This window comes from Bubalus kerabau, chromosome 6 (assembly GCF_029407905.1).
Source record: "Bubalus kerabau isolate K-KA32 ecotype Philippines breed swamp buffalo chromosome 6, PCC_UOA_SB_1v2, whole genome shotgun sequence".
Classification (NCBI taxonomy): Eukaryota; Metazoa; Chordata; class Mammalia; order Artiodactyla; family Bovidae; genus Bubalus; species Bubalus kerabau.
The window spans coordinates 29745851-29760343 of record NC_073629.1 but is presented as its reverse complement, the minus strand read 5'-3'; the positions used below and the strand labels follow the sequence as shown (position 1 = coordinate 29760343).

The 14493-nt window shown below is 43.4% G+C and overlaps 1 protein-coding gene and 1 pseudogene across 2 annotated transcripts in view; one reads left to right on the top strand and one right to left on the bottom strand.

The window, feature by feature from the left end:
• TRIM33 (tripartite motif containing 33) overlaps positions 1-5280 on the bottom strand; it is a 138561-nt gene extending 133281 nt beyond the window's left edge. For both annotated transcript variants that reach the window (XM_055584661.1, XM_055584662.1), the window contains exon 1: positions 4737-5280. In XM_055584661.1, coding sequence (XP_055440636.1) covers positions 4737-5262 — 526 coding nt within the window. In that variant the 5' untranslated portion in view covers positions 5263-5280. The remainder of the gene's footprint in view (positions 1-4736) is intronic.
• Positions 5281-5626: 346 nt separating this feature from the next.
• LOC129654910 (cytochrome c-like) lies at positions 5627-10318 on the top strand (annotated as a pseudogene).
• Positions 10319-14493: the final 4175 nt, after the last annotated feature.

Sequence of the window (14493 nt, the reverse complement as noted above, 5' to 3'; positions counted from 1 at the left end):
CTGCTTTTCAATATGCTATCTATGTTGGTCATAACTTTCCTTCCAAGGAGTAAGCATCTTTTAATTTCATGGCTGCAATCACCATCTGCAGTGATTTTGGAGCCCAAAAAAATCTGACACTGTTTCCACTGTTTCCCCATCTACTTCCCATGAAGTGATGGGACCAGATGCCATGATCTCAGTTCTCTGAATGTTGAGCTTTAAGTCAACTTTTTCACTCTCCTCTTTCACTTTCATCAAGAGGCTTTTTAGTTCCTCCTCACTTTCTGCCATAAGGGTGATGTCATCTGCATATCTGAGGTTATTGATATTTCTCCCACTACTGACATACCCACTATTGATACCTATTCTGACTCAACATGAAAGAAACCTAAAAAAAAAAACACAAAAGCACTTTAAAAAGCTCACTATTGAGATTCAACAAATATTAACTTATCTATTTTGATTTTCCAAATACTCCAAAAGCACATAAATCAGTTTTTCTCCTCAAAATATTTAGATCCATGCCTCTCATAGTGTGAAAGATTCAAGAATCAGAATTAATAAGATACTTATTAAAAATTCAAATTCCAAGTGTCATCCCCAATTAAACTGAAACAATCTCTTAAACTCCCAAAATGGTATTTTAAAAAGCTCTCCATATGATTCTTATTCATCCAAAATCTACTTATTGAACGTTCACTCTACAACATTCCAGTGGGAAACAAGGAACAAACAAGTAAACAAAAACAAGAAAACATTTTGGATTTTATCTGTGCCATGAAGAAATAAAGGTAATATGTCAAAGTGCGACCTGGAAGACTACAATTTTCCCTTAGTAATCTCAAGGGATTGGTTCCAAAACCCCCATCAGATATGGGATAGCCAACTAACAGTATTTTAAAGAGCAACCAGACACAGAGTTTTCAGGGCAGTGAAAATACTTTGTATGATATTATAACAAATCCATGTTATTATACTCCATTTGCTCAAACCCTCAGAATGCACAACAAGAGTGAAACCCTACCACAAACTGTGGACTCTGAGTGATTACAATGTAGGGCAATCAACTCTCAAAAATGTACCACTCTAGTGGGGGATGTTGATAATGGGAGATACTATTTAGGTCTGGGAGGGTAGAGTTATATGGGAAATTTCCTTATCTTTCTGTATCTCACTTAATATCGCTGTAAACCTAAAATTGCTCTTTAAAAATAAAGCCTTAAAAAAAATAAAAGTCAGGAGGTCTTTTTGCACAGGCAAAATTTGAAGTGAGTAGCCCTTCACTTAAGAACAGTGGACTTACTGAAAATGATTTCTGGTTAGATGGTCTTGAGAGGGGCCCATTCCTAACAAGAGTGCAGATAATGTTGATGCTGCTAGTCCAGAAACCACACTTGGAGAATGATGGATCTAAAAAGGAACAGCTAAAGAGTTTGAATAACTTTGGTGTGTTAGAAAAGGAGGAAAACAAGGCCATTAGAAGGGAAGGTAATGTCATTGCTTCGGAACCACTTAAGACAGTAAATCAAACTACCAACCATGCCTATCCAGACCAGAGATAGAATCACAGGCTGTTCAATAATACAACTGCAAAGCATTTCACAGTTTAAGAAAGTATTTTCACTTTCATTACTTAATTTGATTTAATGAGATATAAGTGAAGAACTATAAGCTACATTTTAGAGATAAAGAAACTGAAGGACAGAAACATGATGAACCTGAGGGAACCAGAAAACAAAGGGCAGAACTATGTTCCCCAACTTCAATTCAGTGTTCCTTCCAGACAGCAAGTTTGATTTTTTTAAAAAGACAAAGCAAAAGATACACACAGTGGAGAAGGAAATGGCAACCCACTCCAGTGTTCTTGCTTGGAGAATCCCAGGGATGGGGGAGCCTGGTGGGCTGCCGTCTATGGGGTTGCACAGAGTCGGACACGACTGAAGCGACTTAGCAGCAGCAGTGACTATATAACATCCAGCTGAAGACTAGCAGGGGGGTACTCTTCCTGCCCCCTTCTGATGCCTATGTCAGAAGCTTTCTCTATCTCCTCTATACTTTAATAAAACTTTATTACACACACACACACACACACACACACACAAAAAGATACACACAGGAGGTAATACTAAGTTATTTTCTAGACTCTGCTGCCTAAAAACATGGTGGCTTCCAGACTTAATTTGTTCTAGATACTGGTTAGAAAGCAACACTACCTAAAGACTGACAGTATTTAGTCTCGTCTACTTATTTCTCCTAGTTCAAAAACAAAGGATGACGAAGTGAAGAGGACATTTACACACAATGAGTCTCTGTCCTGCATAAATAAAACAGAACTAATTTCATAACCTCAGTCCCTCAGCCACATCAATCACACACAATTTTCATCTTGTATCCCCTCTAAATCTCTCACCTAATCCAGGTTCCCACAAGAACACTGAATCTCACAAGTCTTAACTATACTCATGAGGCCCTCAGCAGTTAGTTACACACCCATTATCCACCCTCCCTATACCCATTATCATTTAGTATCTTCTCCATCAATTAAACCCTCACTTTTAAGATTCTTACCTGCAGGTCTCAATAATACTTCAAATCCAAAACTGCGATCATTACATCCTCCCTCCAAAACACACAACACACACACACATACACACACCTGTTTCTGTGCCTGAATTATCTGATTTTGCATTACTAGCACTGCCACCCACCAAACAAGAAACCTGGAACTTGGCCTAGACACCTGTGTCTCCCTCACATCAATCTCAATTGGCCCCTCATCTCCATTCTCAGTGCTACTTACAATTAGTTACCATCAGTGATAAACTAGCTGCCATTTCACTAATAACTACCATGTACTAGTCACTTTGCTACATGTACTAGCACCATGTACTAGTCACTTTGTTAAGTCACTTCATTCTATCCATAACTTTATCAGGTAGATAATTTTTGTCCTTGTAAAATTAATCTGTCCAACTCACAAGCAAGAAGTGACCAAGTAGGCATCCAAGAAAAACGTTTTCTCCAGAAGTCCATACCTTTCCCCCATAATAAAACACTTCCTTCTTCTTCAATACCTGACAACAGTCCTTTACCGGCTAGTTTCTCTCCTAGATTACTGTCAGAATTTTCCTAACTAGTCCTGCCTCAGGTTTTTTCTTCCCTTACCTTTCAATGTGCCCCCAAGCAATCTTTCTAGATCACAAATCCTTTTATCCTAATACAAACATCTGTGAGGAGACTTCCCTGGTGGTCCAGTGGCTAAGACAAGGCACTCCCAATGCAGGAGGCCCAGGTTCGATCCCTGGTCAGGGAACTAGATCCCACATGCCACAACTAAAAGACCCCGCATGCTGCAAGGAAGACCCCTGCAGGATAAATAAGTATTAAAAAATAAAAGTCTGTGAGGGACTCCCTTTAGTCTATCTAGAATGTACCAGGATACAGTCTACAGGATGAATCCAAAACCCTTTAGTACAGGTCGACAATCCCCAAACTTCAAAAGCTTTGAAATTTTAAAGTTTTTTCCATGAGTCTGCAACAAAACCCACCCTGAACTGTAGGGGGTTATTTCTCTATCCCATTAGTGATATTCATATGCCTCACTACAGAAACATTAATACTTAATAATGAATTGTTAACCCAGACCCCGCTGGAGTATTGAAGACCTCAGCAGGAAAAAAATTTTTTTCAAAGTATTCTGACCTCTAAAATACACCTGGTCCCAAGAGCTTCAGGTAAGGGATTGTGACCTCTTACCTACTCAGCCCATCAAACCAACTTAATCTCCAGTGATGACCTGATCCGTCCCAGGAATGTGTAAGGTGCCCTGTGTTCTGAAAAGTCTACAACTCAGTGACCTACTCACCCTTCAAGAAACCTACTCAAGGACTGCTCTTCAGTGAAGTTTTCCTGACCTTCTCTTGACTATGCCACAACCACTGTATCCACCTCCACTGCTGTATCTCATACGTCTGTTTCCCCTATGGTGGGCAGTGAACCGGCTCCTCACTGAGTATTTTATCCAATCGTAGCACGGTATCCGAAACACTAAGGGTCCATTAATGTCCAAGAATTAAAATTCATCCCAACTCTCCCTAACACCCAATTCCCTTCAAAGGTCAGTTCTCCTTTACTCCTAAACCTAAGGTCTTTTCCCTAGCCATACAGGCCCCTCACAGCGTTCCTTCTTCTCAATGTCATCCTAAAGTTACTTTCTACCAGACGCCTTTTCTTAGCCCCAAATTCTCCAATGCCCTTTAACCTTCCCAGTCCTTCTTTCCCCCAGCTTAGAACAGGTCTCCCCTCAAGGCAATTCATCCCCACTGCCTTACTTATCTCTTACCTACTCCCTCCTCAACACCTCTCGGGGCTGGCCCTCCCTTGAAAACGCTTCTCACAGGCGGATTCCCAGACACCCTCTTCGTTCACAATCCGTTCCATCAGCTCCCGAACCTGCGCTCGGCCTGAGTCCACGCCTTCCTGGCCCGTATCTGCACACCACGAACCTCCCCTGCAGCCGGCGTCCCCTCCCCCAGCCTCTCGCAGTCGGCACCCCTCCCTTTACCCTCCCCGTCTCTCTGGAGGTTCAGCTTCTCTGAAAACTGTCCCAGGAGCCGTGTCTTTCACCTCTGAGACTCCTCAGGATCACGCCGGTCCGAGCAGCCCCGCGCCCAAATACTCTCAGAGGACCCCAGATCCCCCTCAGCACAGCAAACCCCCTTCGGCCCAGACCTCGGGCCGGGCCTCCCGCTCACCTTGCTGGATGTCGCCGTTGCTGCCCCCCGGGATGGGCACGTTGAGTTGGCGCTCGGGCTCAGGCAGGCAGCGCAGGCAGAAGGAGTGAAGACAGGGCAACAGCTTGGGCTCCGCCTCACGCCGGCTCTGCAGGCTCTGCTGACACACGGCGCAGGTGTCCAGGAGCGAGGCTGGCGGTCCAGGAGGCGGCCCCGCCGAGGGACCCGGAGCAGGAGCCGAGGCCGGAGCTGGGGCTGGCGTCGATACCGCCCCCCCGGGAACTCCAGGGCCCATTGAGGCTGCAGGGGCTGAGGCAGCCGGGGCCGAGCCCGAGGAGGCCGCGGCCACCCCCCCGTCGTCGGGCCCGGCCGCGCCGCTCTCCGCGCCGGCCCTGCCGCCTTCCTCCTCCTCCTCCTCCACCAGCACCGCCGCGAGAGGCGGCTCCGCCTCCTGCGCCGCGAGCCCGGCGGCTCCGGCAGTCACCGGCGCGGTACTGCTGCCCCCGCCGCCGCTCTCAGCCTCGCCGCCGCCTTTGTTTTCCGCCATGTTTTCCTCTTTGAACCCGCCGGACCGCCCCGCGCCGCCCGCCGCCGCCGCCGCCGCCGCCCCCAGCCCCAGCCGCAGCCGCAGCGAGAGCGGCCGCCGAGAACGAGCAGGCTAGAGAACGAACGAGAGCGCGCGCGCACGCGGCACCCCCAGCCTCGCGTCGCGCGGTTGCTGGAGGGCGGGCACGGCGCGCGCACGTACGCACGGACGTCCTCCAGAGGGAGGCGGGAACTCCGGGCGCGGGCGCGCAGCCGTCCAGCTTACCCCTCCCGACCTCTGGGGCTCGCACTTAAGATTCCGCCCCGCTGCAGTTCCGTTCACAGTGAGCTTTTAAAGCGAGAGACTGTTGACGTTGAACTACCTTTAGTCGCGGGTGGTTAAGAGCTCGGACGCGGCCACTATATGGGGAAGAGTGGGAAAGGGTGGAAGGCCGGGACTGTTTCCCGCGGAGCGAGCGACTCTCGGGTGGCGCGGTTCCCAGGGTGGGCGCATCTCCGCGGAAACCTCCCTCCGCGCGGGGTTAGACTCCGGGCCTCCTGGGTCTCTGTGCTTTAATTGGCCGCGTTCCTTTGGATGATTGTATCTCTCGGGAGCAGTAAAGGGAGGATATTTGTTTTTAACTGGCGGCGTACCAGAAATAGGCTGAAAAAACTCAGTGAAGAAAAAAAAAAACTCTTTAACCGCTATTTTTAGCTTCTTAAGGTGATTGTTTCTCTGCCGTTGCTACGCATCAGAAAACCAATCAACTGAGAGGCTTTTTCAGAGCGGAGATGTGCCAGGACCACACCCCAGACCTGCATCAGGAAGTGGGGGAGAGCTGATGAATGTTGAAAGCACTTCGACTGACTGATGGGCGTCAGTTTGAGAAGTCACGCTCTAACCAATATTATGTCTTCAGAGTCCCACTTAGTGTCCGTGCGTGAGTTGAGTCGCAAATGCCCTAACAAGTGTAGGTAATAGCAGCTTTCAGGAAGGGTTGTCTTTATTTGGGAAACAAGTACTATGGCTGTTTTAATGTTCAGATCATGAAGTACTTTCCTTTTCAGACAGTGTTCCCAAGAAATGTTATTCTTGAGCTGGTATATGTTCTTACAATAAGCCACCTCGAAACATTTTTCATTTATTTGTTCAAAACAGTGACCTCTTACTGTGTGACAGGTAATGTTTTAGAGATGCTAGGATTGCAGCAGGAAACAAAGGAGACCCTTTCAAGGAGTTTGCAGTCTGGGGGAAGAGTGACGTAAATATATGCAGGGAATGATAAAAGCTATGAAGGGGAAAAAAGAATTCAGATTAGAAATGATTGGGGAAGTCCTCTGTTGATCAAGCTTTGGTTCTCTTGCAGAAGAGTGTTCTAATCAGGAAAAGCAGTAAGTACAAAGGGCCTGAGGTAGACAGATTCTTAGCTTGTTACAGTCTGTGTGACTGGAGTGACTTGACAGAGGCAAAGAGAAGTTGAAGAGGAGATTAAAAAATTAAAGGAGCCGGTCACATACAGAGATGATGGCCTTCAACATGCTAAACTTTTGTGTCTTGGAAAAGAACTTTGAAAAACTGCTTTCTCACCTCAAACAATTTAAGATGATCCTTAAAAATTTTCATCAAGAGTGTAAATAGTTGCAGAGACTGCCATTTCTGACATTTTACATTACTAACATTTTTCAGTTGTCACATTAATTTTAAATCTACCCAGTGGAAAGGTAAACAGGTGGTTTAACAAGCATCGTCCATTTAAAAAGTACATAATCAAAAGTGTTCCACTTCATTAAATAATAATAAACATGAAAAGTAAAATGTTAATTGGGAATGTCTCTTAATGAGATGACTGGTAGTGGGTTTTTTTTTAGTTTGTATAGACATAGATGTATATAACATTACTAGGAAGAGATACAGTCCTGTATCACATTTTATTGACTTAAGTCACTACATTAAAAGTGTGTATATGTGTATGTATACATATATACATATATAAATGAAAGTCAGATCATAAAGAGGGCTGAGTGCTGAAGAATTGATGCTTTCAAACTGTGGTACTGGAGAAGACTCTTGAGAGTCCCTTGAACTGCAAGGAGATCAAACCAGTCAATCCTAAAGGAAATCAGTCCTGAATATTCACTGCAAGGACTGACGCTGAAGCTCCAAGATTGAGGGCAGGAGGAAAAATGGGTGACAGAAGATAAGATGGTTGGGTGACATCACCGACTCAATGGACAGTTTGAGCAAATTCCGAGAGATAGTGGAGGACAAGGAAGCCTGGCGTGCTGCAGTTTATAGGGTAGCAAAGAGTTGGGACACAATTTAGTGACTGAACAATGAACAACAGTACCTGGCACATGGTAAACATGAAATGAATGTAAAAGTAGACCCAAAGGTTCATGAAGGGAACACAACTGGAGGTAGAAACAAAGGTACCTGAGAGAAAAATCTCAAAAGAAACCATACTGTGGACTGAACTGAGCAGTGGATATAAGGATCCCCCCATTTCCCTGACTTTGGCTATCTTTTACTCCAACTGCCTTGCAAGAACATTGTAAGAAAAACACAGTTCTGAAATGAAGAGAGATTCAATCAGTGCCTAGTAGCTCTGGCTGTGGAGGAAACTTCGATGTTGCTGGTACCCAGAAGAAGAAAGAACTTTCCAGCTATCCAGAAAAGAGAAAGAGCACTGGGAGTGAGCCATGGTGAGGGCATAATTCATGAGCTGGGTACAAGAGGTTGGCAGCAGTGAGGCAGAGTAGCCCAAGAGTACCATGAAGGTTTGCAATGGCCAGTTCTACCACTCTTGGACAGAGCAGCCTTGGTTGTCAGCAGGATTGGAAGCAATTCACAAAGCCCAGCAGAGGAATGCTGAACTGCAGTTAAGATTTGGGGCATTTCTGTTAATGCACCATGCTTACCATCATGAGTGGGTGAGACTAGAGGATATAAAGGTGACATTTTGTGAGTTAAAGTTCACTTCTCTGAACACAGGGGCATAAGCATATGTACCTTGGTTTAGCATGTCTTTGGACTTATCAGAAAGTTCAGTTTCGTAACAAGGACCTTCCTAATGCATGTGTCAGAAGACCAAAATTTAAATGGGTGATGTTGAGAAGGGCAGTTTTTGTCCAGAAATATGCCCACTGCTCCACTGTGGAAAATCAAAGGAAGTACAGGAATGGTCTGGATGGAAGACAGGTCAGGCCCCTGGATTCTCTTACACTGATGCCAACAAGAACAAAGGCATCACCTGGGAGAAGGGTATTTGGAGGATCCCAAGAAGTACATCCCTGGAACAAACATAATCTTGGCTAGTTAAGAAATCAGAAAGGGCAGACTTGATAGCCTATCTCAGAGCTTTTAATGAGTAGTAGTTGCCCCACTGCCTTATTTCTTCAAAACCCAAATCTCAACTCTTAACGTGTAACATTTAAATTGATCGCATATACCAGAATTCAGATTGTGAATGTCTGATAGAATATTTCTGTTGGACAGTCCTGATTTAAATAAGATTGGCTGTGGTTAAATATATTCAGCTGAATTTTGATAGTAATTCCAATTCAACAAGTACTATCACTTCTAAAGGTTTGACTGGTAATGTCCAACTTTTCAAAGAAATGCTGAATGCCATTTTAAAACCTATAGGAGACTGGTTTTAATTTAGATTTATAGAAATGATTATATGAACATAAAATCAATATTTAAATACTGGGAAATCCCTTTAGTGTCCCACAGAATTGAGCAAGATTCACCTGCATTTCAATTTTTGTTCATTAGACTGTAAAGGGCTGGAGATAAGGTAGCAATGTCCTCTTTATCATTTTGGTCTTAACTCTGCCAATCCAAAATTCCCTGTATTTAAAATTTTGCCTTTTGGGAATTCCCTGGTGGTCCAGTGACTAGGATTCTGCAGTCTCACTGATGAGAGCCTGGATTCAATCCCTGCTCAGGGAACTGTTAATAAGATCCCACAAGCCATGCAGTACAGTCAAAAAGAAAATAAAATGTTGCCTTTTACTTAATGAAAGGCATTTTAGTGTGGTTTATGTAAGATATCAAAGAATATTTAACACTTCACATTTTATTGATGACCTATAATAGCAGATGCTTTTAAAAGTTGATGTGACAGGATATGAGCAAGTTAAACTTTGCTTGTAAATCCTTTCAGTCTTAGACTGAATTATAATTCAGGGTTGTCTTTAAACGACTATTCAAAAACACATGAAACTGTAAAACTCCTGTACATTGTGATTTGTAATAATATTTTTGCAAACTCATTAGAAGGATTAAAGTACAGGAGGTATGCCATCAGCGCAAATTTGTAACTTATGTCATCATAAGGCTTAAGATAATTAAAAACAAAATCTTAGAAAAAATAAAATTCCTTTCTCAGCATTTCATGATGTTGGGCAAAGTGCACTTTGATTTCCTGGTGCTCTGTTTTCTGAGTTTGAAATCCGCTAGTACCAAGAAAAGTCTTCCCAGGCGGTGCTAGTGGTAAAGTACCTGCCTGCCAATGCAGGAGACATAAGAGACGTAAATTTAATCCCTGGGTTTGGAAGATCCCCTGGAGAATGGGAGCATAGCATCCCATTCCAGTATTCTTACCTGGAGAATTCCAAGGACAGAGGTTGGCTGTAGTCCATATGGTCGCAAAAACTCTGATACGACAAGTGACTTAGCCCTCATGCGCAGAGTACCAAGAAAAGAGGGACAAATGACAGAAGTCTAATTTCTAGCTCTTCGGCTTTTCTATATTTCTAAAGCCTTCCAAGGCACATGCTTAATCCCAATAATAAAAACAACATCTAAACAGCAATTTACAATTTGTAAAGTGATTTCACACACACATTATTTCTTGCAACCAGTAAGATACATTCCAATTTAGATAATAAACAGACTTCATAATGTGAGTGTACTGTGGTGTATTAGCTCTCTGTTGTCACACAATAAGGTTATTTTCCTTTTTTGCTATTATAAATAATATTGTGATAAGCATTGCAATGAATAATACTTTGCATGTCTATAGTTATTTTTTCTGAATATTCCTAAAGATAGAATTGCTGATTCAACAAGTATAGCCATTGTAAAAAAATTAATATGTAAATAAAAGTTATTAGGTTATTAAATAACTAGATTGTGCTTGATATTTTTGCCACTACAAATAAAGATAAATTAATGTGCAATCTGTTTTTCAGATTTGTTTCTAAAGTTCTGTTTCCTCACATCCCACTTACTCCTCAACCTCCTCTGGCATGGCTTCCATTTCCAACAGCTCTTGCTAAGGTCATCAAGGACCTCCATGTTTTTTTAAATCCAGTAGATGTATTTTTTCCTAACCTTATTTGTCTTCTCAGTGGGATTTCATATCTTCGACCATTCTCTCTTCTAGAATCACTTTCTCCCGTGGTTTTCATGACACCACACTCTTCTACTTCTTCTACTGCTGTTTTTCTTTTACAAACTGTTGGGGTCCCTAAGTACAGACTAGAAGAACTCAAAGGTCTCAAAAAAGGTGGTATACTCATGGTTATGGTATATTACAGTGAAATGAACAAATTAAAATCAGCAAAGGTAAAAGGTGCATGGAGAAAAGTCCACAAGAAAACAAGCACAAATTCCAGGTGTCTCCTCCCAATGAAGTTGCATGCACTAATTCTCCCAGCAATGATTTGTGACGTTTTGTGAAGTGTTACCAAACAGGCAAGTTCACCCAAGCCTTGGTATACAGGGTTTTTACTGTGGGGGAGAGTTTGTCCCACAAGGTATGGGATCACCCACATAACTGACCTCAGCTGTTTGAATTCCAACCGGCAGAGGTCAAACTGATACATCATAGCCCAAGGCCTCAAGCATGCTAAAACAGGCATTCAGCATAAATCACACTGATTCAGCCAAAGTAATAGAGTATGGCCCAAGGCCTCACATATACCTAGGACTCTTGTTAGGCAGAGTAGTCCAAGGGCTCAGAGGTTATCTCCCAGGAATCAATCAAGGACTAGTTCTAAAAACAAGCCCTTCTTTTGACTGTGCAGGGTTTGAGTAATACAGGTCTACTAAGTTAGCCCTTTGCTGCACTCAGACTTACTCAATGTTGGGCTTTATGAAATATGCTCTAGACCCCCTTCTCAATAAGTTTTTGTTCCCCTGGGCAAACTCATCGTGCTGCACCTTCATGTGCCATCCATACAATGATAACTCCCAAGTATATGACTTTCAGTTCAGTTCAGTTCAGTTGCTCAGTCATGTCCGAATCTTTGCAACCCCATAAATCACAGCACACGAGGCCTCCCTGTCCATTACCAACTCCCCGAGTTCACTCAAATTCATGTTCATCAAGTCAGTGATGCCATCCAGCCATCTCATCCTCTGTCGTCCCCTTCTTCTCCTGCCCCCAATCCCTCCCAGCATCAGGGTCTTTTCCAATGAGTCAACTCTTCGCATGAGGTGGCCAAAGTATTGGAGTTTCAGCTTCAGCATCAGTCCTACCAATGAACACCCAGGACTGATCTCCTTTAGAATGGACTAGTTGGATCTCCTTGCAGTCCAAGGGACTCTCAAGAGTCTTCTCCAACACCACAGCTCAAAAGCATCAATTCTTTGGTGCTCAGCTTTCTTCACAGTCCAACTCTCACATCCATACATGACCACAGGGAAAATCCATAGCCTTGACTAGATGGACCTTTGTTGGCAAACTAATGTCTCTGCTTTTGAATATGCTATCTAGGTTGGTCATAACTTTCCTTCCAAGGAGTAAGCATCTTGTAATTTCATGGCTGCAATCACCATCTGCAGTGATTTTGGAGCCCCCAAAAATAAAGTCTGACACTGTTTCCCCATCTATTTCCCATGAAGTGACGGGACCAGATGCCATGATCTTAGTTTTCTGAATGTGGAGCTTTAAGCCAACTTTTTCACTCTCCTCTTTCACTTTCAACAAGAGGCTTTTTAGTTCCTCTTCACTTTCTTCCATAAGGGTGGTGTTATCTGCATATCTGAGATTACTGATATTTCTCCCTGCAATCTTGATCCCAGCCTGTGCTTCTTCCAGCCCAGTGTTTCTCATGATGTACTCTGCATAGAAGTTAAATAAGCAGGGTGACAATATACAGCCTTGACGCACTCCTTTTTCTATTTGGAACCAGTCTGTTGTTCTATGTGCAGTTCTAACTCTTGCTTCCTGACCTGCATATAGGTTTCTCAAGAGGCAGGTCAGGTGGTCTGGTATTCCCATCTCTTTCAGAATTTTCCACAGTTTATTGTGACCCACACAGTCAAAGGCTTTGCATAGTCAATAAAGCAGAAATAGATGTTTTTCTGGAACTCTCTTGCTTTTTCGACGATCCAGCGGATGTTCACAATTTGATCTCTAGTTCCTCTGCCTTTTCTAAAACCAGCTTGAACATCTGGAAGTTCACTGTTCACGTACTGCTGAAGCCTGGCTTGGAGAATTTTGAGCATTACTTTACTAGCGTGTGAGACTTTCAATTCAGTTCATTTCAGTCACTCAGTTGTATCCAACTCTTTGTGACCCCATGAATCACAGCACGCCAGGCCTCCCTGTCCATCACCAACTCCCGGAGTTCACTCAAACTCATGTTCATCAAGTTGGTGAGGCCATAGAGCCATCTCATCCTCTCTCGTCCCCTTCTCCTCCTGTCGCCAATGCCTCCCAGCATCAGAGTCTTTTCCAATGAGTCAACTCTTCACATTAGGTGGCCAAAATATTGGCATATCAGCTTCAGCATCAGTCCTACCAATGAACACCCAGGACTGATCTCCTTTAGAATGGACTAGTTGGATCTCCTTGCAGTCCGAGGGACTCTCAAGAGTCTTCTCCAACACCACAGCTCAAAAGCATCAATTCTTCGGCTCTCAGCTTTCTTCACAGTCCAACTCTCACATCCATACATGACCACAGGGAAAATCCATAGCCTTGACTAGATGAACCTTTGTTGGCAAAATAATGTCTCTGCTTTTGAATATGCTATCTAGGTTGGTCATAACTTTCCTTCCAAGGAGTAAGCGTCTTTTAATTTCACGGCTGCAGTCACCATCTGCAGTGATTTTGGAGCCCCCAAAAATAAAGTCTGACACTGTTTCCACTGTTTCCCCATCTATTTCCCATGAAGTGATGGGACCAGATGCCATGATCTTAGTTTTCTGAATGTTGAGCTTTAAGCCAACTTTTTCACTCTCCTCTTTCACTTTCAACAAGAGGCTCTTTAGTTCTTCTTCACTTTCTGCCATAAGGCTGATGTCATCTGCATATCTGAGGTTACTGATATTTCTCCTGGCATTCTTGATTCCAGCTTGTGCTTCCTCCAGCCCAGCGTTTCTCATGATGTACTCTGCATAGAAGTTAAATAAGCAGGGTGACAATATACAGCCTTGACGTACTCCTTTTCCTGTTTGGAACCAGTCTGTTGTTCCATGTCCAGTTCTAACTGTTGCTTCCTGACCTGCATATAGGTTTCTCAAGAGGCAGGTCAGGTGGTCTGGTATTCCCATCTCTTTCAGAATTTTCCACAGTTTATTGTGATCCACACAGTCAAAGGCTTTGGCATAGTCAATAAAGCAGAAATAGATGTTTTTCTGGAACTCTATTGCTTTTTCCATGATCCAGCGGATGTTGGTAATTTGATCTCCGGTTCATTTGCCTTTTCTAAAACCATAGCCCAGATCAATTAACATCTCCAGAATAATGTCTCAAAGGCACCTCAATGTCAGCCTGTCCAAGACTCAATCCTCTTTTCTCCAAACCTCCTTTTCTTCTTCCACATTTCCTATCTCAATAAATGGTGTTTTGTACTAGAAAGGAAGATATTTAGAAGATATTGACAGATTAGATACAGAAGAGGATCATCCTTAAAACACAACTTCTTACCATTCATATTCAGTCTGTTAGCCAGTCCTGTCAATTTGACCCTAAGTTTTAACCCAAATCCTTCCACTGTTCTCCATTTCCATTGTCACCACAATCCTCCTTTCTGCATGCAGTGTGACTCCCCCGTAATCCACTGTCTAAACTGCAGTTAGGGACTCCCCTGCTGGTCCAGTGGCTTAGAGGCTAAGACTCTAAGCTCCCAATGAAGTGGCCCAGGTTTGATCCCTGCTTAGGGAACTAGATTCCACGGGCTGCAACTTAAGAGTTCACATGCTGCAACTAAGACCCAGTGCAGCCAAGTAAATAAATAAATAAAAATAAAATAAACATTTAAACCGCAGTTAATCTTTTCAAAGGAAACTGAT